Raw genomic sequence first — 21,827 nt, 5'->3', positions numbered from 1 at the left:
ACGTGTCCTTCTGCACATGTCCTGCCTCTTCAGATGCTGATGGGTGACAGCAACAGGGCAAGGAAATGCAAACAGAGGAATGTTGGTTGGCCTGGCCCTGTTAAAAGTCCCAATTGTTGTCTCTGCTTCTCATTGTAACTTCCCTCTTCTGCACACCCTGTGTGTCTTGTGCCTGTTGCCCAGCAAGGCAGGATGAGCACTGATAGAGGTGAGGTGAAACCTTGGCAAAGACTTTGGGACATGATGAAGCATGTCTGTGAGCTGACTTCCTGGCCATAAATGATAATGTTTATCCAGCTTTGGAAAGTTTCTGTGAAGTGCCAAGCTAAGGAGGCTGCACATCCAGCTGTGTTAAGCTGGCAGCACGTCTGGGCCCTGTGTGAGTGTGGATGAGCAGGGACCTGCAGTGTGTGGGCAGGTACAGCCTCCTCCAGGCTCTTTGCACTTTTCACTACTGTCTGTCTTTGCCCCAAGATGGAATGGGCTGAATTAAACAGAGGGAAGGAATGTTCTCCTGGTTAAAGATGAACACCAGCAGGATCAGGCACAGCCCTTTCTCCTGGCAAACCCTGGGAGCAGTGAGATAAGCATCAGCAGGAACCTGGCACGGAGAGCCCAGACAGGAATCCTGTGTTGACATGCAACTGCTCAGGTGTGTTAACATGACGTGAGCTCAGGAGAACTCTGCAAGGGTTCTACATCCGTCTGATAAGAGCAACTGTTTCTGTGGGTACACCCATCACAGATGCCACAAGCTAGAGAGGAGACAACTGGGGAGTCTAGCTCTGCCTCTGTGCCTGATGCTGAAGATAACCAACAAGACAACAGCAGCCTGGCTGGTCAGATATGCGTCTGCAGATGAAGGATGCTTTCCCACTGCTGGATCCTGAACTCTAACTTCCTCTTTCCCATTTTGGAAGGAAGAGCACCATGTGTGCTGGTAGATTTGTGCCATCTGTCAGTCTCTTTTTGCAGGTGGTTTTTCCTCAGTACAGTCAGAAGCAGAGGAAGGGGCTTTTTTTTTTTCTCTTGATTGTGCGACTCAGATGTCCCAGCCAAATCCAGGTGCTGTAATGCTTGTGTGCTGCTCTCACCTCTGCCACAGCTGCTCACTGCAAACTGTTTAGTCTCTCTTACTGAGCATCAATTCCAGTGGGAAGGCTGCGGTTTCATCTCTTATGTCAGGACAAGCAGGAAATATGTGCTATGTGAACACAGCCGCTCCCTCTTCTTCCTTGTATATATTCAATCAATGAAACATGTAAATATTGTAGTTTATGCACATTTGTCCATAATTCATTAGCAACATGGATTCAGCACAAGGTGCAGTAAAGCCACGATAGATGAACTCTCCGAGAGGTCATTCCCAACTCTGGACAGCACAGACTAAATAAATAACTCCTTCTCCATCTGAAATGTGCATCTTTACTCGTGGAGTGCCATCTCTTTGCATTCTGGGAATGGAACCAGTGCTTTTCAAACATGTTGAAGATTAAGGAGCCAGGGTGTGTGGCTGGGGCCACGTCCTCCAGTCAGGGAGATTAGCACTGCTCAGCAGGTTTATAAGTTCCCTGACTCAGTGACCGTCTTTCTCCACACATATGCATATGGATGTTAATTTTGATCTCCAGCTGCTGCCATGGAAAGAAACCCTTAAAATTTTGGTTTTTTGGAAGTGCTGAGTGGTAATCAGCCAGGTGAGAGGTCTGTGGGTGGTTTTCTTACAGAGACATGGCCTAAGTTTGCCTTTCATTGCGTCTCCCCCCTGAGGTCTGCAAAACACTGGGAGAACAAAGTTCCTACTGAATATTTCAAGGCACTTTTCTGCCACTTAGGCTTCAGCCAGGACTCTGCCAGCCACAGCCCAGCCTGGGAATTTGGGCAGAGACAGGGCATGATAAGTGCTCAAAGACCTGATTGCGGCCAAGCATCCCATGGCATCTTCAAGGGGAGGACCAGCAGCAGGGCTGGGAGCAGCACTGGGACCTCCTGCCTCTCAACCCCTCTGGCTGAAGCAAACATGCTGAATGTGGATCCTGCTTGCATTCCCGCAAAATTTCAGCTCATCCCGTGTTTGATTACAGTGAGATCGTGCTGCTACCTCTGTCTGGCAGTACATACACTTGCAGGTCCCACATCTTAAAATTACGTGTAGGTGGAAACCCTGGCACTCAGCTCACTGCAGCCACGGATGAGTGTGTCTGCACTCCTGCACTTCACCCTGAATGACTGCTCCTTTTGTCTCTGATGTTTTAAAAAAATTACATTTATTTTTAAACACTGCTTTTGAATGGAAAAGCATTGGAGGGAGGGAGAGATGGGAGTGGCAGACGGGCCCTGAGGGGAAATGAGTAATTGCACAGATAAAAGCTGGAACATGTTGTATTATCCATAAGTCTAATACAACAGAACGCGTTTGTGTTGGATGGGAATCGCCTTCTGCTAAGTGGAGGTTTTGGAGGTGATGTCACTGCTGTTAATGAATCACCGTTGCGGTCGAGCAGGGACGAGATCCGTCGGTTGACTGTCGAGATTTCTTGCCTGGCGCCTCTGGAGCCGCCTGTTTACCCAGCACGGCCCTGCCTGGAAAGCAGGAGGTGCATTTCACAGGGAGCATGGGGCCAGCATCTGCTAAAAGACTTAATTCAAATTTCGTGGCTCCTCTGTGCAGCACAGGTACACCTGGGGGAGCAGATAGCACCTGTGTGGCCTCGCTCCTCTTCAGCTCTGAGCTGTCATTTATTCCTTTCACGCTGCCCCCGCACAGTGGTGGGGACATCCTTGTGTCCCTGCACCACACTACCCTACACAAGTAATCTGCTTCAGCTCAGGCTTCTACCACTGCCACCTGCAACCATTTCACATTTTATTGTCTGCGGAGCTGGCTCAGCAGCGTCTCGCTGATTTTTCTCTAATCCTTGTCTCCCTATGAAAAAGGGAGGAGTGATGGTGGAGGAGAAGGGAGGGAATGGTGCTGGAAGAGCCAAGTTTGGTGTTCAGCTCAGAAAAAAATAAATCAGCAATTAAAAAGTTGAAAAAAATGCCTTAGAAGCCTCTTTTCCAGAATATTTGGATTTGCAAATATCAGTCGTTCATGTATCTGACTAGTGGCAGCTCTGCACAGCGGGGTCACGTGGCAGGTCCCCATCCCACACATCCCTGTCATCACCCCAACCTTGTCTGTGCCCTGTTCCCCTCCCTGCAGGCTGCAGTGTGACTGCCAGCACAACACCTGCGGCGGGTCCTGCGATCGCTGCTGCCCCGGCTACAACCAGTTCCCGTGGAAACCTGCCACTGCCGACAGCGCAAACGAGTGCCAGCGTGAGTTGGAGTTGGGATTTTCCCTTCCTTTTCCAGCTGCTTTGCAAAGCACACCAGCCCTGGATGCTGCGGTGCAGAGAAGCCATTCGCTGGACCGGTGGGGTTGGTGGTGTGCGGGACTGGGTGACGGGGAGGTCACTGGCACAGTGGTTGGTGGTGCTCAGTTGAGGCTCACACGGGGAGGTCCACCAGGTCTGTGTGGGATTTGGACTCTGCTTATGTTCCAGTTCCTCCTGCGTGTCCAAGGGTTCGTGCAGGCAAGTCTCGTTGCTCAATTCTGTCTCCAAGATGAATTACATTTGGACGTGTTTACATACAGGACATCTTAATTTGTCCAGAGAAGCCTTTGGTCAGTGCCGACAGTGGAATTCCTGCTGTACTAGGAATGCAGAGCACGGAGCACAGCTACACCACACGGTGTCTTATACGTGTAGGGTGGTAAAGGATCTTAATCCTGTGCATTTATAAAGCCCTCTCACTGGGTGCTGAATTTTACAGCTCACCTCTATCCAGGGTGGGATACAAGAGGCAAGAATGTTGTTTTCTAAACCAGACTCTCTGAGGCCCCAAAGCTGGGTAATTTCTCTTGCTCGTCCATACACGCCTGCACATATTTTACTTGTGATTTTGTGCCCACCACGCTCTCCTGGTTGCCGACCAGACTTTGTGAGAGAGTTGCTGCTTCTGTGCTTTTGAACTGAAAGAATTCTGGGAGCTTGGGAGATCACGTAACCCCTCCCGATGCATTCATGCATCAGTTCTCATTGCAAAGTAACCCATTGAACATCAGACCCACAAAGGAGCTTTCGCATCTTGAGATGCAGCTGGAGATTGAAGGATCTCCATGGGCTGGTGGCTTAGCTAATGTCTCCCTGTATTTCAGCTTGCAATTGCAATGGCCACGCCTATGACTGCTACTACGACCCAGAGGTGGATCGCCACAAAGCCAGCAGGAGTCGTGAAGACAAGTTTGAAGGGGGAGGTGTTTGTATTGACTGTCAGGTAGGGCTGAAGAGCTCCAGTAGAAAAGACTTTTTCAAATTTTTGTGTTTGTTTCCACTGTCAACCTGGAGTTCAGCCTTGCTGGCACCTCCACTAAGCCCCTCAGACACCCTCTGTTACCTACATTAGGTCTTTCCCTGGAAGTTTAGTCTATTTGCCATGGATTAAAGGAGTGTGCACCAGTAATTAAAATAGCACTTGGGTTTCTAGCCGTCCCCTGGGTAGCACCGCTACCTTCCTGATGCTTTAGGGTTAGGTCTGCTGAGGCACTGGAATTGGGAGGGACAGGTTGCTGCTCAGCATTTTTGGAGGTCCCTGCCTAGTTCACAGCACTCAGGTGCTGCCATCTCCCTGGATCTCTCTCTGCCCACCAGAATGCCAGTCTTCTCAATCTCTGAAGTTCCCAGTGAAAGTGGTAAAGTAGCTCTTCCCTACCCAAGGTGACTGTGCCCTGGTTAATTCATGTAGTGGTATGAAACTTTTCACTGTGCTTTCCTGCTAGGAGGAAACAGGTTGCTCCCATCCTGCAAGCACAAAGTGGTCAGGACATTTTACCATCTGAGGGAAGTGAAATGGGCTTGAGGTCAGATATGAACCTGAAACTCACTCTGTGTTTATGGGAGGATACAGTTTGGAGGAAATGCTTTGTTTTCAAATCAGTGTATGCAGCATTTTGAGCAGATTTATGTCTTCTGCATGCTGACACTCCTGAGCTGCTTCCTCTGTAACCTGGGGCTGTTAGTATATCTGGTAGATGAACATTGAGTCCTGCAGGCACAGGAACTGATGCCCCTCTAACCCACTGTCTTTCAGCATCACACCACTGGCATCAATTGCGAGAGATGCATCCCAGGATACTATCGGTCCCCTGACCACCCCATCGACTCTCCATACATTTGCTATCGTGAGTGTGAACTCCTCTGTAGGTCATAGATGCCCTCCTGGACTTGGTGGCACTGGGGAGGGTGGTCTGGAGGATTGGGCTGGGAGGTTTTTCTGGTGTAGGGGGTCTGGGGTCTCGGGCAGTGACACCGCTGCCGGCTTGTCCCTCTCTGCAGGCTGTAACTGTGAGTCTGACTTCACTGATGGCACCTGTGAGGACCTCACTGGCCGCTGCTACTGCAAACCCAACTACACTGGGGAGCTCTGTGATGCCTGTGCTGAGGGATACCTCAACTTTCCCCACTGTTACCGTAAGTTGGGGTGATCAGATCTGGGATCCCACAGACGCAGGGGGTGTGGGAAGAGCCAAGATCTCCAGTTGTGGCTGCTCTTCATGTGCCTTTTCCCTATGCCACCTGGCACTCTTGTCCCAGGAAGAGTTTTTGCAGGTAGGAACAAGCCCACGTTTGGCTTGGGTGGAAGCTGGACCAGAGCTGAATGGTCTGAACTCAGCTCTGTGGAGTCAGTGGGAGCTTTCCATTTTGCTGGAGTTTCATCTCTCACTTCTGTGAAAGACAGTTTAACAAGGGCTGTAATGGATTGTTGTTTAGTGGGATATCTGTGCTTTGTTCCATGTTCCACATTTTCATTCAGCCTGTTCAGCTTTAGGATTGTCAGGCCCTTGATATTCTGACAGGATTTCTTTGAGGGTGTGTGATGACCTGTGCAATGTCTCTTTCTCTGCGTAGCTGTTCCAGCTTTCACTCACAACGATACTGGAGAACAAGTGCTTCCTGCAGGACAGATAATAAGTAAGCAGTGCAGTTTTCCTTGATGTTTTGCTAATCACCATGATATCATTTTTGTTGCATCTCCCCATCCAATGCAAGATCGGGTCTTCAGCTTACTGGGCACGTACATTGTATGAGACAGGGAGTGGTCTGAGAGGGGAGGCAGCTGAGGGTGGGGGAAAGGAAGTTTTATGATCCCTGCTTTTATAGACATGAAAACTTTAGCTTTGAATGCCTGTGTAATTACTTTTTTCTGGGGTCCAGGCCACATGGGGATGCCCTTTCTGGCCTCCTTGTGAGAAACCTCTGAAATACCATGGAGGGGCTGTGGCTGAGCTGGGAGCTCTGCTGTGGGTGCCTCTGAAGTGTGCACGGGCAGCTGCTCCCTCTGTGTCACTTTCTGTGTTGTCTAGAAAGTTCACCCATGCCCTTATCCCTGCTCCCCTCCACCTCCCTCCTCTCTCATGCTCACTCCTCTCAGTTCATCTACTCCCTTGTGCTTTTTCTTGTCTCTTTTCCCACCGAATCCTCCTCTGTCTCATGCTCCCCAGAACGCTCCAGATAACCTTTTCCTTCCTTCTGATATTTTAAACTCTGTATCTTCCAGACAGGTTTTTTTCTTTCCTGAGCTGGAATTTCTCACTTCCTTTCTCATTTCCTCACCTTCCTCTCCCTCTAGTTCTCAGATGATATTTGCTCTTCTTTCCCAGCCCAGCACCCCACACCACTGCTGTCAGTGATGGCAAGGCTGGCTCAGAGCCTCAGCACTGCTCACCCAGTGCACCTGCCTGCCCTGGCAGTGGGGAGGCCTCGCATGCAGCTGAGCATGGAGTGACCAGAGAGAAAGCTCAAAGCTCACCCTGGTTAGCTGAAGGCTCTGGTTATTCCCGCACTTAGGTAGTGCTGCACTGAATCAGCTCTACCTGGGCTCATGGAAGCAGCATTTGCCTGCCCTGTGCATTTCCCTGCTGCCCACCCAGCACCTTCACACCTGCATGGTGCTGAGCTCTCCCAGCCATCCCACGAGCCAAGGTGGCTGGTTGTCTGGGCAGGGTTTGGTTAAAACATCTACATCTAATAGGAAGGTTATCAGGAGGGGGGAAATGCTTGAGCTGTTGCCTCTCATGGCACCTTCTGCCCTGTCCTTATGGGACCTCAGAGCTCGACTGACAGCCGTGTGTGGTGTTGCCTGTTGTGTGTCTCCTCTCCAGACTGCGATTGCTACGCTGGTGGGACAGAAGGCAACGCCTGTCGCAAGGACCCTCGTGTGGGGATGTGTGTGTGCAAGCCCAACTTCCAGGGAACACAGTGTGACCAGTGTGCCCCAGGCCACTATGGACCCAGCTGCCAGCGTGAGTACCTCCTGCTGGGCAGGAATGTGCCTCTCCTTGCTGGGGAGGAGGAATTCTCCCTACTTCCAAGTAATAAATTCCCATGACTTTTGCTGTTGCTTTCCACCCATCCCTGGTGCTCCAGCATCCTCCCAGGCTGAGGGGAGCCCTTGAGAAATTCCCTATGGATGTGAGCTATGGGCCAGGCATGCTTGCTGTCAGCTCTGTCCGCCAGGGTTTCTCCAGCGACTGCTCCTCTACCCCTGAGGAACAAGTGCTCTTGGTTCCTTCCCTAGGAAGGGGAAGGATGAAGAACCTGCTTATTTATTAGTGCTCTTGTTGCTTTCCAGCCTGCCAGTGCTCTGGCCCTGGTCAGTATGATGGCACCTGTGACAGCGAGACAGGGCAGTGTCTGTGCCGAACAGGATTTGAAGGGCACTTGTGTGACCAGTGTGCTCCAGGCTACTTCAACTACCCTCTGTGCCAGTGTGAGTATCTGTCCTCCCGTGGGCCTGGGTGGCTACACACAGCCGGAGTCCTCTGGCAAAGGGTTGAAGGACTGGAAAGTGGGGTTTTGAGCGTTTTGAAGAGTATGTGCCATGGACAGAGACTGACGGGTTGAATTCTTAGAGCAGCACCTAAATACCCACCTGAGAAGCTTTCAGAGGAAAAGACACTTGCCATGAGCTTTGCTGTGTGCTCTCAGCACAGGGCAGATGGTTTCTCTGTGTTGCAGTGTGTGGTTGCAGTGCTGTTGGGACGCTGCCGGGAGGCTGCGACTCCGTCGGGAATTGTTTCTGCAGACCTGAGTTTGCTGGGCCACGGTGTGAGCAGTGCAGTCCTGGGTACCACTCCTACCCCCACTGCTATGGTAAGGGCCTTAACCTCTGTTTCCTGCTGGTCTGTCACTTTCTAAAAAAGATACCTGTTTTTGTAAGGCTTTGGTGTTTCTCAACATCAAACCCATGTGGTTTGCACTGTGAATTTGGCAGGCTTGCTTTGGAGGTCATGGATCACATCAAAGCCTGGAAGACAAAGCACTTTTTATCAGTCACACTTCCACATCACAACCCTGCTGTGACCTGGCGTCTCAGCTTATGCCTTTTTTGCATGTCACTTTAGTGCATTAACCTACTAAACTGCTGGGGAACATTGAATGGGCTGTAAAAAACCCTCAGTGGCATTTTTCTGTTATGGCCATGACTCCAGCTGAAAATACTACCTGACATGCCAGGGAATTAACAAATTATTTTAGTTCTGATAGAAATGGCTAATTCCTGGGGGGGGATGAATGACAGACCAGCAGTGGTTGGCCACAGATTACAGGGTTCATCAGGCTGTTGACAGTCCTGCTCTTACAGCTTGCTCCTGCGATTCCCGGGGTGCTGTGGACAACAACTGCAGCCCAGCTGGCCAGTGCCGATGCCACATGAATTTTGCAGGACACACCTGCAACCAGTGTGCCCTGGGCTTCTACGGGTACCCCAGCTGCACTCGTGAGTATCCACCTTATTGCTCTGCCACTGCCTGAAGGGAGGGTGTAGCCAGATGGGGATTGGCCTTTTCTCCCAAGTAACAAGTGATGAGGCAAGAGGAAATGGCCTCAAGTTGCACCAGGAGAGGTTTAGATTGGATATTAGGCAAAACTTCTTTATCAATAGGGTTGTCAAGCACTGGACCAGGCTGCCCAGGGGTGGTGGAGTCACCATCCCTGGAGAGATTTAAAAGACATGTAGATATGGCACTTGGGGACATGGTTTGGTGGCGGGCTGGGCCATGTGTGACTGTTGGACTTGATGGTCTTAGAGGTCTTTTCCAACCTAAACAATTCTGTGATTCTGTCCTTTTCCCTGGGCACTGCAATGCTCCTGGACCAGAGCTGCAGTTGCCAGGGATGAGCAACGCCTGTGGCAGATGCCTGTGGCCCAAAATACTCTGACCAGTCCTCCCCAGCTCTGGGCAGAGCGTCCTCATCTCCCTCCCCGTCAGCAGCCCAACTGGAAGCCAGATGTACTCTTATGTCTCCCAGCAAGAATTTACTGCTCATTAAAAAGTAATCCGTGATACAGTTTCCCTGAGGGAACAAAAGAGCATCATCACCCTCTTGCACTGTACTAAATGTAGACTCCTGAGCTGTGCCAGCTGGCAGAGCACTCCTCCCAAATGCTGATGCCGGCAATATGCCTTTGAAGAGGCTGGAGGCATAGATGAAATGGTCTCACAGGAGTTCAGCAGTCACCTTTTTTTTTTTTTTTTTGTCTCATGAAGCAGTGTCCACATTACAGAGCTGTAGAGGAGCCACAGCGAGGAAAGAAAAGAACCACCTGATTTCTTTCTTTTTTTTTTTTTTTTGTCTCATGAAGCAGTGTCCACATTACAGAGCTGTAGAGGAGCCACAGCGAGGAAAGAAAAGAACCACCTGATTTTTATGTGTTTTTTAGTCCGTTGTTTTATGAGCAATGCTTTGCTATCAGCCAGTCTGGGGATGTCAGCCTAAAACGTCTACTTTGGCAGGGATTTGAGGAGTACTGGCTGGGCAGGGAAGGCATGGGCAGCTCCCCAGCAGCTTGCTGACCTTTCCTGCAATAGGGCAGTAGGATCTCTGCATGTGTTCCTGGGAGGCAGGTCGTGCAGGAAGCCACAGAACCATTGCCCTGCCCTTGCCCTCAACTGCCCAGGCTGTGCTGCTGGCCTGGTGCTGCAGCCCCACTGCCCACATACAACATCTACAGGGCAGACCCTGAGGGCCAAGTGCTGCTCTTGGGTGTTTAGGCTTTTGTAGAGCCTGATGTGTCACTGGTGACTAACTTTTGGGGGATGAGATCACACTTTTCCCTTCTCCTCAACCAAAACTTTTCCCTGCCTCCAAAACACACAAAAATGTGTATGAATTGGTGTGATAAACGTTGCAGCTTGTACTGTTTTTCTTAAAAGATGGGGTGGTTTTAACCAAAAGCGAAGAATGAGCGTGTGTGTTATTTATAACCCATATTTCTGGCTGCTTTGATGGCGGAGAAGGTCAGGCAGACAAAAAGAGGCTGCTGCTGGGAAGCCTTGAATGCAGGAGGCCCTGTGCCCTGCAGCTCCAGCAGTTGCTCTCCCTTCTTTTGCAGCTTGCCAGTGCTCCCCGGAGGGCTCCCTGCACAGCACCTGTGACCAGGACACGGGGCAGTGCAGCTGCCGGCCCAAAGTGACGGGGCTGCGCTGCGAGAGCTGCGTGCCAGGAGCCTATGGATTCCCCCACTGCGAAGGTAGTCCCCTTCTCCCTCATGTCTTGGGACACTCCAGTGTCCTGGGACATAGTGGTGTGGTGCTGGTAAATGGGTTTATCGTTCCCCAAACAGCCTGGGTGTGTGAGCTGGTTCCGTAAATCCCTCTTTGTGCCTCTGTTTTCCAGTGGGCTCCTGTAACCCAGCAGGGTTGGAGATTGCAGATCCCTCGCTGGCCCCGGTGAGTATCAAATGAACCCACCCACCCCTGCAGGTCATTTTTGCATGATCCCCTTTATCTCATTTTGGACCAGGTTCTCCCTTAAGCTCAGCCCAAAAGCAGCCGTTACCCGCACCAGAGCAGCAGATCCCACGTTCAGCCACTGTGCTGCAAATTCTAACCCGCTCTTCTCACCCTTTCCCCAGGGCTCCTGCGCGTGTCGGGCATATGTTGAAGGCCCAGCTTGTGACAGATGCAAGCCTGGATACTGGAACCTGACTCCAGAGAATCCCTACGGCTGCCTGAGTAAGGAAATGGCATTTGCACAGCCCCAAGAAGTCCCGTTCGTGCTGTAAAGGTGCAGAACCCAAACTGGGGGGGGGTCATCATTGCTGGATGGAAGTGATGCCCTTCCTTCTGTCTTCTCCCAGAAGTGACATGTCAAAGGGGAAAGGCTGGAGCTTTTTGCTTGGGATTGAAACATAAGGCTGATGCAATGAGTTCTGCCATTCTCAGCCCTCCCTACAGACTTTGCATGCTTAATTTTTCATGGCCAAATATGCAGAAAAGGCAAATGTCTTTAGTCATTGTGTCCTCAGCAGTAACTGTCCACAATGAAATGTAGCCCTTTTCGGTGTCCTCTGGTGTGGTGGGTGCTGAACCCATCAGGCTTCTTCTCAGGGACTGATTGACCTTCTGGCTTTCTTGTTCATCTCCCTCTCTCCAGACTGCAAGTGTGACACCAAGGGCACCATCAGCAGAATCGCAGAGTGCCAGCAGGTGGGTTTGCTCCTCTGCTTCTAGGCTCCTCTGGGTGTGCTGTGTTGGGAGCGTTCAGCTCTGTCTCTCCCTGCAGCTGCTGGAAAGGCCTGACGCTGAGCTCTCAAAGCTTGCACCACAGTCTGGGCTTGCATGAGAATGTGGGATTAAGACCTGTCATAAATTAGGCACCTAAGTATTTCTGGGTCTGTCCCAGGATGCCTGGATTTTTGTTTGCCTGCATTGTTGGGTAATTTAAGTTATCTGGCCCTTATCTGGCCCACCCACGCACAGGAAGCCATGTAGAGCATGAAACTCAAAAATGCTTCTGCAGTGTCTCAGACCAGAACCCAAATAACTGAGAAACAGCTTAGCCATGACAAGGAACAGGAGGGAATGAGTTTCCATGCCTGCTTTTCCCTCCTAGGGCGACGGGCAGTGCTTCTGCAAACCCAACGTGTGCGGGCAGTTCTGCTCGGCGTGCAGGGACGGCTACTTCAATGTGGAGAATGCAAATTACTTTGGGTGCCAAGGTGAGTCCTCTTCATGATGGGTTTGAGTGAATAGGGGGGGCTGCAAGAACTGACCCTGGAGCACACAGCTCTGGATAGACAACTGACTGTTGAGCGTAGAGAGAAGAGGCAAGAGATGTTCCACCTCCTGTTTTGGGTCATTGTTTTTGGGTGATACAGTTTAGTGCTTTAGGGGTTACAGTGGTAGCACTGGGTTGATGGTTGGACTTAATGATCCTAAAGATCTCTTCCAACCTTGGTGATTCTATGATTCTATACCATGGCCCAGAGCGGGGGCTGGATCTTCTGTGGATCTGGAGACCTGAGTTCACACTTTTACCATCATTGGACACAGCTCTGTCAGGCTGGGGAGCAAACAGCCAGAAGGGTGTTCCTCAGAGTGCCACAAACTGGTGTGTGTGAACCACTGGCTGTGTCCTTGCATCCATGTGCCATCCTCCTGCTGAGAGTGGGTGGCATGGACATGTGGGGTTGGCTGCTTTCCATCGTGCCCATGGGAAGAGGTAAAGGAGGAGATCCGGACGCTCTCAGCCAGCCCACACAGTCCTGGCAGGGCTGGGAAGAGGGAGCAAGGCTGCTGCTGGCGGCACCCAGCCATGAGGGTTTGCAGACCTTGTTCCTCCTGCAGCCGCCTGGAAATAGCTCAGCACTGAGGTGGAAGAAGAGACGATCCAAGTGGGGCCGGGGCCAAATATGAAAACGGATACAATGGAGTAAAAATAGCGGCCCAAGGCTCCCTGCCTGCTGGGACGTGCCTTTGATTAGTGACCAGGAGCTTGTTAGCGTGGAGGGAATATAAACAGGCTCTTCCTGCCCGCAGGCTGCCGGTGCGACGTCGGCGGGTCCCTGGGGCCGTCCTGCGAGGAGCGGAGCGGAGCCTGTCGCTGCCGGCAGAGCACGCGCGGTCCCACCTGCACCCAGTAAGCTGCCAGCAGGAGATGCACCTTGGAGTGCTCTGCCTCCCACTCATTGCCTCGGGAATGGTGTCGTCTGCCACCACGGGGATGAGGACCTTGTTGTCTGGGCAGCTGCCACACCAACCACGTGCCTGGCAGAGGCGTCCTCTTGCCTCTCCCTGCAGGTAGCCCAGTAGGTAGCAGTGCTCTCTCTCTTCCCCAGACCTGCGCGGGACCATTATTTCCCTGACCTTCACCACTTGAAATTCGAGCTGGAAGAAGGCACCACACCGTCTGGCCGTGCCGTGCGCTTTGGCTACAACCCCCTGGAGTTTGAGGGCTTCAGCTGGCGAGGATATGCACAGATGTCCTCCATCCAGGTATGCCTGTGCCTGCATCCCAGCCCAGCTCCCTCTGGGGAGGATGTGGCCAGTGGAGGACTGATGTGCTTTTGGCACACATCTTTCACCCCAAGTGCTTCTCAACCCCCCAAAGTGACATGATGGCCAACATAAACAGCACAGTGTATATATAGCCTGTTTGTGCAGATACTTCCTGTAGCACTGGGGATGGCATAGACTGATGAGGGGAAAGATCCTAAATTGGAAATCCCGTGACATCCTAATCCATTTAGACAAAGGTAGCTTGGTGATTACTTCCAGGGATGTCTGTAAATGCTGTCTCTCAGTTTCCTTGTTCTTTCATCTGACTGCTCTTTCCTACAACTCAGCATAACCTTTCCTCCCTTTTCCAAAAATAAGTAATCTCCTCCTTAGCTTCCATGTTCAGCTTGGACCTCTTGTTACCCTTCAGCCTCTGCCCCTTGCTGTTAGCTGGTTTGCTGTAGTGATGGTTTATGCTAATCTGGAGTTGTGTAAGCCCTAGAAGTGAAGCTGTTTCATCTATTGACCCTTTTTCCTCCACGGTGGATTCTTCTGCATGGCCCTTGCTGAACTGTGTGTGTTGGGGGCTGGGATGCAGGGCAGAGATTCTCCTGACAGTCTTGTCCCATGTAAGATGGTCCTTACTCTGGTGCATGTACTTTCAGTTTCTTCACTTTTTCATGCTTAGGTAAAGTAACAGAGGGGCCATTTCCCATTGAATCTGTAGGTAGGAGCTAAGCAATGAACTCCTGTAGGCTTCCTCGAGAAAATCCCAGCCTTAAAGCTTAAGGATGGAGCTCATGCTCAAGCTTGTGGCTTTAGTGTTGCATCCAGTTTTGGCATTTGAGATAGAAATAGGTCTCAATAAAAGGGCTGGCATGTGGCTTCCTGCTGGCAGGTTTCACCTGTAGTTTGTTCTCCTCAAGATCATACCAGTTTGCTCTCCAAGTGGGAAGATGGAGTGTAACTGGAGAATGCACAGCCCTCATTAGAAGTCTCCCTGGGCAAACCCCAGTTTTGCTCTGCAGGCAGGAGGTTATTTAAGCTTAGATCTCTTTGAAATAGGTCAAACTTAAGCATCTCCTTAACTGGGGTCTTGCCAAACAGTGTCCAGGCGGGCAGTGGACTGGTGCACCATCAGTGGCACAGTCCATTAGCTCTTGGGATGGTGCCTCCCAAGGATGAGGCACCAGCTCAATTCCCAGCCTCTTCTGTAGGTAGTTGAGCAGTGCCCCATAAACACAAGTGCAGGTGCTTCAGCATTTGATACCTGCTGGCTGGTTATGGCACACGAAGCCCAGATGCAACGTGCCAATAACAAAAGCAAGAGCTTCTTAAAACCTTTCCCTTGGCATGGTGTGTGCCCCAGGATAGCCCAACCCCCCTGCTGTGCCACAGCACCTTCCAGGTGTGGTCAGAGCCTTTCCACCCCCTCCCACAGGCAGGTTGCTCCCTCGGTGGCTGGTCCCAAAAAGGGGACAGTGCCATGATGTGCCGTGACTGCAGTAGGGTCTGTGTGCTTGTGTCCTCCTCGCACTGTGGCATGTTGCTTTGGGAGCAGTGAGCCGAGTGGCTGCGCTTGGGCTGGCAGTGCGGGCGGTGGAGGTAATTGAAGGTGTGCTCTGCTTCTCTCCCCTTTCTCTCTCCCACCAGCCCAAGGTAGTGGTGACTCTCAATGTGACCTCCCCCGACCTCTTCCGCCTCGTCTTCCGCTACGTCAGCCGGGGGCCCGCCAGTGTGGAAGGGAGGGTCTCGGTCGTTGAGGAAGGAAAGTTTAATGTTTGTGGCAACTGTAAGTGCATTTTTCACTTCTAGACTAACTCAAAGCATCCCACGCTGCGACACTGCTCCTCTGCCCCTTCTCCTGCCCCAGGTGTGCCCGTCCCAGGTGTGCCCATCCCAAGTGTGCCCGTCCCAGGTGGCCGGCCAGAGCCGTGCCATGGGATGGCGAGGGAGGGGGAAGAGAGGCAGGCAGGTAGACAGGTAGGCAGGTGGGTCAGGCCCTCCCACAGAGCGGGTGGGCTGTCAGGAGCTGGCCCCCAGTGACGTGTGCCCCATGTGCTCTTTTGCTTTTTGCAGAATAAAATCAGAGTCACTGTAGACGTGAAGGAGGCAGAGCTCTATCTGTTCCATGTCATCCTGAGGTATATTAATTCAGGAGGGGCCACTGTGTATGGCAAAATTACAGCTTATCAGCCACGAAGGAGAGGTAAGGATCCCAGACTGCTCTGCTCCCCTGCGCCATCGCCACCTCCTCCCCATCCCAGGCAACCTCCTGCATCATCCTTTCCAGAAGACGCTTCCATATGGCTTTACCCATTAGTCCTGCCCTTCCAATTGAAAGGCTGATTTGAGTTTGCAGCCCCCTTTATCTAACAAAGCAGCAGCAGCAGCCCTGGGGCTGCACACTGAGGACTGAGATCAGCCACGCTTGTGGGAGATAAGACTATTGTACAATTCTATACAATCTTTCCAGCATGGGACAAGATCACCCCAATGCCCCAAGCAGAATTGAGCTGAGTTTCCACAAAACAAGAAAGAGCCAAGTGATGGGAAGTGGATCCAAACTTTGGCAGCTGGATGTGGTTTTATTTAGCAGATGCCCTGATGTGGCAATCGCGCCCTTACTGTACACATCTCCCAAACTAGGCTGAAGGCTTCACACATGGTGTGGGGTTTGGAAGTGGAGTGGAATTGTGCATGTTATACAGGCATTGCACTCTGGTGCAGCGTATTATCAAGCCGAGAGCTGCTGGAGAAGAAGAGACATCAAAAGATGTATGAACAAGCCTAGAAGCCTGGATAACAGATATTCTGGGAAACAATATGAGCAAGACTGCATGGGGACAGACCTGAGGCTGTGCAGGTGCCCTAATGGGTGGTTGGCTGGTTGATTTTACCCCCTCGAGTGCCAGAGCCACAACGTCCTGCTGAAGCTCTTCCTCCAGACCATACATGCACAGCACAAGGCTGTCAACAGCAAACACCCAGTTTATCAGTGTGTAATGTTCTCTCCTCTGTCTCGAATTGACATAGAAGGTGATCTGCCTTTGATGTGATATGCAAAGTTTGAAATGCCAAGATACTATTTTTCTGCTTTTTATTTTTATGGCCAGTCATATTGCGCAGTAGAAAGACAAGAGAAACATGAGCCATGGTCATGCTTTAGGATCTCACCAAAGGTCAGGAAGTATTTAATCTGTCCTATCCAGCAGCAGAGCTCATTTGCCTTATAATGTGCTTCACGCCACGTGCAGAAGCAACACTTGATTTTTCTAGTGCTGAAGACAAACAGCCAGACTGGCTCACTAACCACAGGATCTGGGAGGGCAGCATCCCTGGGAGGCTCCAGAAATGCTCAGCCACCCTCTACCTGAGTAGAATAGGCTTCACGTGATCAAGGACAAGCAGCCTGGAAAGAAGTAAAGTCGGAAGATGTGGCTTGAAAATAGGGAAGCCTTTTCCAAGCATAGGAATTGCAGCCAATACTGGTTTCTCCCACCCCACCTCCAGAAGCCACCTCAATTTGAGCTACATATAATCTCAAAGGGTTGTGAAACTTCAGCTTGTCAAGAAAGCTACCCCATTGCCTATTCAGGGAAATCTCTTGATTCCTTGCATCCTCACCTCTCCTTTCCCATCTGGGAAAGCAAGGGCTCAGCCTCAGCTGATGCCGGGCATGTAACAGAGCTGGCACACATGGGGAGGGATTACCCATCCCAGCAGTAGCACAAGCCCTTGCTTTAGCTTCTGGTCCTCTGCTTTGTGCCTTGATGTCCACGTACCACACCAGGATAGTCAGTGTCACATTCTCCACTCCTCCTTCATCCCATCTGCTCACCGTGCAGCCATTCTCGGTGAATCCCTCTCATCTGTGCTCTCCAGAACGCTCCTGAGACTGCTGGGCAGGCAGACAGGCTGCTTCTACCTGCTGTATCATTGTTGCATCCAACTTTAATGAATTCAGAGGTTGTGGGACTGTCAGCTGAGCCGAGGAGCTGTTCAACAGCAGCAGGATCAAGCCTTAAACCCTTTCTGTCCTGTCAGTTAAAATCAATGTCTAAATCTCAGTGCAGAGTTTGTGGCTGGCGAGAAGGAAGACACGAGCACAGCTTGGGGGTCTGAGAGTTTACCAGAAGATAAGTATCTTGCCTGTGGACCTGGAGTCAGAATATCCCTAAGGAAAAATGCATCTGGGCAATTTTTTTGTCTGTCTCACAATAAGTTCTTCACAGATGAGTTCCTTCCTTTTCTAGCTGTCAAAATACTCATTGGCATGTAATACTCCATGCTTTGCAGTCTGGGGATGCAGAGCACACCGTGAGAGCTATGGATTGGCATTAAGGATTGCAGTGATTTTATTTTTTTCTCCCATTAAGCTACTGAGCAGGTTCAGAGTGGATGTCTCTGTTCCAGGACAGTGTGGAATTGGGGTGCATCTGCTCTGGCAGTGCTGAGAAAGTGGGAGCCCGGGACTCCCAGCTGCACCACAGAACTGCTTCCCTGAGCAGAGCTGCCCATGTGGAGCCCCAGGTTTTCCATTCCAGTCCCTTCACAGCCTCTCATCCCTCCCACTCCAGGTACAGAGCAGACCAAGCAGATTGTCTTTGCTCCCAGCACGGAGCCAGCCTTTGTCACCGTCCCCCAGAACAGCTTTGGGGAGCCCTTCGTACTCAACCCCAGCACCTGGTCTCTGGTTGTTGAAGCAGAGGGTGTGCTGCTGGTAAGGATCTGTGCTCCATCCACCATGGGGGCTTCAGCAGCTCCCTGGGGACAAAGTGTCCCAAACATAACAACTCTCCTATTTCTCCTCTTAGGACTATCTGGTTTTGCTACCCAGCTCATACTACGAAGCACCAATCCTGCAGCTAAAGGTCACAGAGCCATGTACCTACCAACCAGCCCCTGAACAAGCCACCCAGAAGTAAGAATCTCCACATCTTTGTGCTGTGGGGGACCTACTCAGCTCCTCTTGGCCTGGGTTTAAGGAATATACAGTCCGTACTCTGTGAGGGTCTGGATACAGTAAAACTGCTTAGTAGAACACTTTGCTGGGATTATAGAGCTTGTGGAACCTGCACTGGCCCAGAAAGCCAACCCACAGAGCTCCTCATCCATGGCACAGGCAGTTTGTGTGTTCTCATGGACCCTGGAGGGCCAGCTCACCCAGTAGGAAGACCATAGCCTGCCTCCCTGCTAGGCTGGATTCCCAGTACCAGGTTGTGTGTCAGTCAGCAGTCCTGGAAAATGGCTCCAATGACAGAGTGGTAGTGCTTGGAGCATCTCAGTGTATCTGCTTGCCCAGAACCTCTTTCCATGTTGGCAAGAAGGCTGGTTGGTCTCTGGACACCACTTGTCCCCTCCACTATAGTAATGGTCCCCAGGATAAAGGACAATGCAGGGGGAGAAGGTTTTTATTGTTACTGCCCTCACTAGTCCCATAATACCCAGTCTCTTGCTCCCCACTAACCAGAGGTGCTCCTTGGCCCTCCTGATAGACCAAAGCCTTTTGCAAACCTGGCTGGGACCAGGCTGTGTGGGTGCTCTTGACTCTTACAATCTTGTTGTAACATTTGTACTTTGCAATTTTTTTCTGTATGTTTTCAGCTGCCTCCTGTATCAGTACCTGTCCATGGACGGCTTCCCTGCTGTGTCAGGGGTGGATGCTGTGTGCAGGCTGGACAACAGACTCCCCAGGTTGTGTCCCACAGAACAGCTCACCCCCTCCCACCCACGGATGGCCACCTGCAGTGGCAGTGATGTGAGTGGCGCTTGTGTTTCATCCCTCACACGGGCATTGCAGCGCTCACCCCTCTGCCCCCACTCTCTGGTGCTTTACCTCCACCTGGGCAGGCTACCAGAAAGGTTTTACACCCACATGCACCCCACTGTTGCCCCATCAGCCTTGCAGCTGTGTGCTTGCATGCCCTGCTCAAGGCACTCAAAAACAGTCTCCCATGTAAAGGGCTTGCAAGGACTTGGTGAGAGTTGTCCCATTGTCCTCTCAGATGCAGAGGAGGTTTGTAGCATCCTGCACACACTCACTGTCGAGAGTGGGACTGAAGACCCTCCCTCAGGTCATCCCTCTGTCCTCCAGGTGGAAGTCCAGCTGTCCCTGCCTGTTGCCCAGCCTGGGAAGTACGTGCTGGTGGTGGAGTATGCCAACACCAACGCCCTGCAGACGGTGGGCATTGCCGTGAGCTCACCACACTCAGCCATGCAACAGGGCACGTTCACCTTCTACCCCTGTGTCTACAGGTATGTTCACCTCTGAAAGGGAGAAAGGGCACAGTCCTCCTGTGCCATGGCAAGGATATCTCCCCCTGAGTGGAACTTTTTCTGGTTTATCACATGAACAGAGTAATGCCTCAGCTGAACAGAGATTTTAGTGGCTGGCCATCCACTGAAATTGTGTTCTTGTGCCAGCACAGTCCTCTAATGCCTCTGCCAGGAGCTAATCTGTTGCATCCATTTACAGCTGGATACACTGGTAGGGGCCTTGACTTAGGGAATGACCTACAGACAGGTTTATATGGAGACAGGTCAAACCCTGTCTGACTTCAGACTGCAACCTTTGCAGTAGGAAACAAATGTTTGAGGTGTCCTTGGGAAACTTCACTCATGACTTGCCAGAAAAAACATCAAAAGGAACATTGTGTAAATCCCTTCAGGACATATAGCTGGCAAGATAAGAAATGGGTCATGACCCTGCTCAAGGCCAGCTTCAAGATCTGTGTTTCTCTTGCAGTTTCCTTTGTCGAGGGATTGCTGTGGATTCCCAGAGCCGTATGGCAACTTTTGAACTTACCTCGGAGGCCACCATTCGGTTCACCTCTGATCTGGCTGACTTCTTCCTGGTAAGGCTCCCGGCAAGGGCAGCACTGTCAACAGGTTGCAAGGAGTGGTACCCAGCCTCTAGAAGGATTTTCTAGTACTGTTTGGACTGGATACTAGATCTTAGCCTGTGTTGTGACCAGTCCAAGGTTTAGAACATGGTCAGTGGGGTGTTTTGTAGTGGATCATGGGAATGGAAGTGGGGAGAAAATGGGGAGAAGCAGCTGCTCTTGCAGAGGGAGCTCTGCAGCTCTGGGGCAGTGCCTCTTTTATATTGAAGGCATTCACAGTAGCTCAGCCAAGGATAGAAGAATCCCGTAAATGCGTGGAGCTCCTAAATGCCTTAGGGCTTGTGCCAAGGAAGAAGGGGCAATGAACAAAGGTGTGACCTGCCGTGCATTAGCTGAAGTGTCTGATGAGTGCTTAGTTGGTCAGCCTGGTGGGCACAGGAACTGCTGTGGGCTCCAGTGGCAGAGGCTGTCACATAACCAGGTGTCTCTCTCTCTTGGCAGCACAAGGTGTACCTCATCCCTGCTGCACAGTTCACCATGGAGCTCATCGAGCCGAAGGTGCATTGCATCAGCGTCCATGGCACATTCTTCTCCAACAGGTACGAGTCTCCGGTCCCTCATGATTTTAGCCATAAATGTGGCTATTCAAAAAACTATTGCTTCTCTTACTTCCCTCGGATTTGGAGCCATTTAAGTTCTTGACACAACAGAAAGAAGTCTCTGGCTGAGTTGAAGCTCCTTGCCTGTGTCCACTGAGCAGGCAGCAATGGAATATGGACTGGGAGTCAGGCTGCTGGCCCTTCGTCTGAGCACTATGCTGCCTCCTGGGGCAGACACTCAGGTGTTATCCCAAATAGGCATTCCTCTGCTTGCTCTCATACAGCAAGACACTCCAGATTTTTGACACTGCTTTGAATAAATGTTTGCAGAGGAATTAACCTGTGCCAGATTCCTATTCTTCTTGCCGAGCTCATTTCCCAGAGCCCCAGAGGTCCTGGTAGCAAGCTCTCCCTCTGCAGCCATGCTTTGTAATCCACCAGGAGTTACAGTGTGTGCTTCTCCTGCCAGGACCCCAGAACCTCTCTCTTTCTGTGTCAGAAATTTTTAAATCCTGTTTTCTCCTTATTTTGCAGCAGCTCCTGTGTCCCCTCAAGGTTCCTGAAGCTCTCTCAGTCGATCATTTTGGAGGGGGCCCAGGCTCTGCCCATCGCCCCTGACGTCCCCCTGGCTCAGGCTGTCCATGTGGTTCCATCTGGGGTCCCGGTGGAGCCTGCTCCTCGTCCTCCCACAGCAATGGACCCCACTGCAGAGCTCATCCTCCTGCAGTCCCCACAGGTAGTGAGTGTGGGTTGGGCTGGTTTGCTGGTGCTGTGACAGTGGACCAGTGGGACAGGGAGAAGTTTTCTTTATCTACTGAGTAGCTTATCAATGAGCATTTTCAGAATTGAATATGGACTTTAAACTTGTCCCTGAACCTGTAATTCCCATGGACTCACCTGAGTTAGCTCCACCCAACCCTGCTTGGTTCTCTGGGATCCCAGGAAAAGCTTTGCAGGTGGCATTAGTAGAGGGGGGAGTGTGGAGACATAAGGGTTTGCTTCACCAAATTCTCAAGGCTTGACAATTGTGCAATAAGAGCACGAATTTGTGCAATA

The 21,827-nt window shown here is 51.3% G+C and overlaps 1 protein-coding gene across 1 annotated transcript in view; it reads left to right on the top strand.

The window, feature by feature from the left end:
• The window catches only part of LAMA5 (laminin subunit alpha 5), an 88,679-nt gene that overhangs the window by 44,881 nt on the left and 21,971 nt on the right, over positions 1 to 21,827 (top strand). The window contains exons 7-30 of the mRNA XM_017815289.1: positions 3,206 to 3,321; positions 4,205 to 4,323; positions 5,137 to 5,227; positions 5,382 to 5,516; positions 5,955 to 6,017; positions 7,208 to 7,348; positions 7,678 to 7,815; positions 8,064 to 8,198; positions 8,689 to 8,823; positions 10,441 to 10,578; positions 10,725 to 10,777; positions 10,963 to 11,062; positions 11,484 to 11,536; positions 11,943 to 12,048; positions 12,869 to 12,968; positions 13,168 to 13,324; positions 14,981 to 15,119; positions 17,908 to 18,050; positions 18,145 to 18,251; positions 18,935 to 19,088; positions 19,425 to 19,585; positions 20,076 to 20,184; positions 20,674 to 20,771; positions 21,306 to 21,507. Of these exons, the coding sequence (XP_017670778.1) occupies positions 3,206 to 3,321; positions 4,205 to 4,323; positions 5,137 to 5,227; positions 5,382 to 5,516; positions 5,955 to 6,017; positions 7,208 to 7,348; positions 7,678 to 7,815; positions 8,064 to 8,198; positions 8,689 to 8,823; positions 10,441 to 10,578; positions 10,725 to 10,777; positions 10,963 to 11,062; positions 11,484 to 11,536; positions 11,943 to 12,048; positions 12,869 to 12,968; positions 13,168 to 13,324; positions 14,981 to 15,119; positions 17,908 to 18,050; positions 18,145 to 18,251; positions 18,935 to 19,088; positions 19,425 to 19,585; positions 20,076 to 20,184; positions 20,674 to 20,771; positions 21,306 to 21,507 (2,893 nt within the window). The remainder of the gene's footprint in view (positions 1 to 3,205; positions 3,322 to 4,204; positions 4,324 to 5,136; positions 5,228 to 5,381; positions 5,517 to 5,954; positions 6,018 to 7,207; positions 7,349 to 7,677; positions 7,816 to 8,063; positions 8,199 to 8,688; positions 8,824 to 10,440; positions 10,579 to 10,724; positions 10,778 to 10,962; positions 11,063 to 11,483; positions 11,537 to 11,942; positions 12,049 to 12,868; positions 12,969 to 13,167; positions 13,325 to 14,980; positions 15,120 to 17,907; positions 18,051 to 18,144; positions 18,252 to 18,934; positions 19,089 to 19,424; positions 19,586 to 20,075; positions 20,185 to 20,673; positions 20,772 to 21,305; positions 21,508 to 21,827) is intronic.

Source organism: Lepidothrix coronata, unplaced genomic scaffold (genome assembly GCF_001604755.1).
Source record: "Lepidothrix coronata isolate B3197 unplaced genomic scaffold, Lepidothrix_coronata-1.0 Scaffold49, whole genome shotgun sequence".
In the NCBI taxonomy this organism is placed as follows: domain Eukaryota; kingdom Metazoa; phylum Chordata; class Aves; order Passeriformes; family Pipridae; genus Lepidothrix; species Lepidothrix coronata.
Note: the sequence above shows the minus strand (reverse complement) of the source record. Positions and strands in the feature narration are given on the sequence as shown.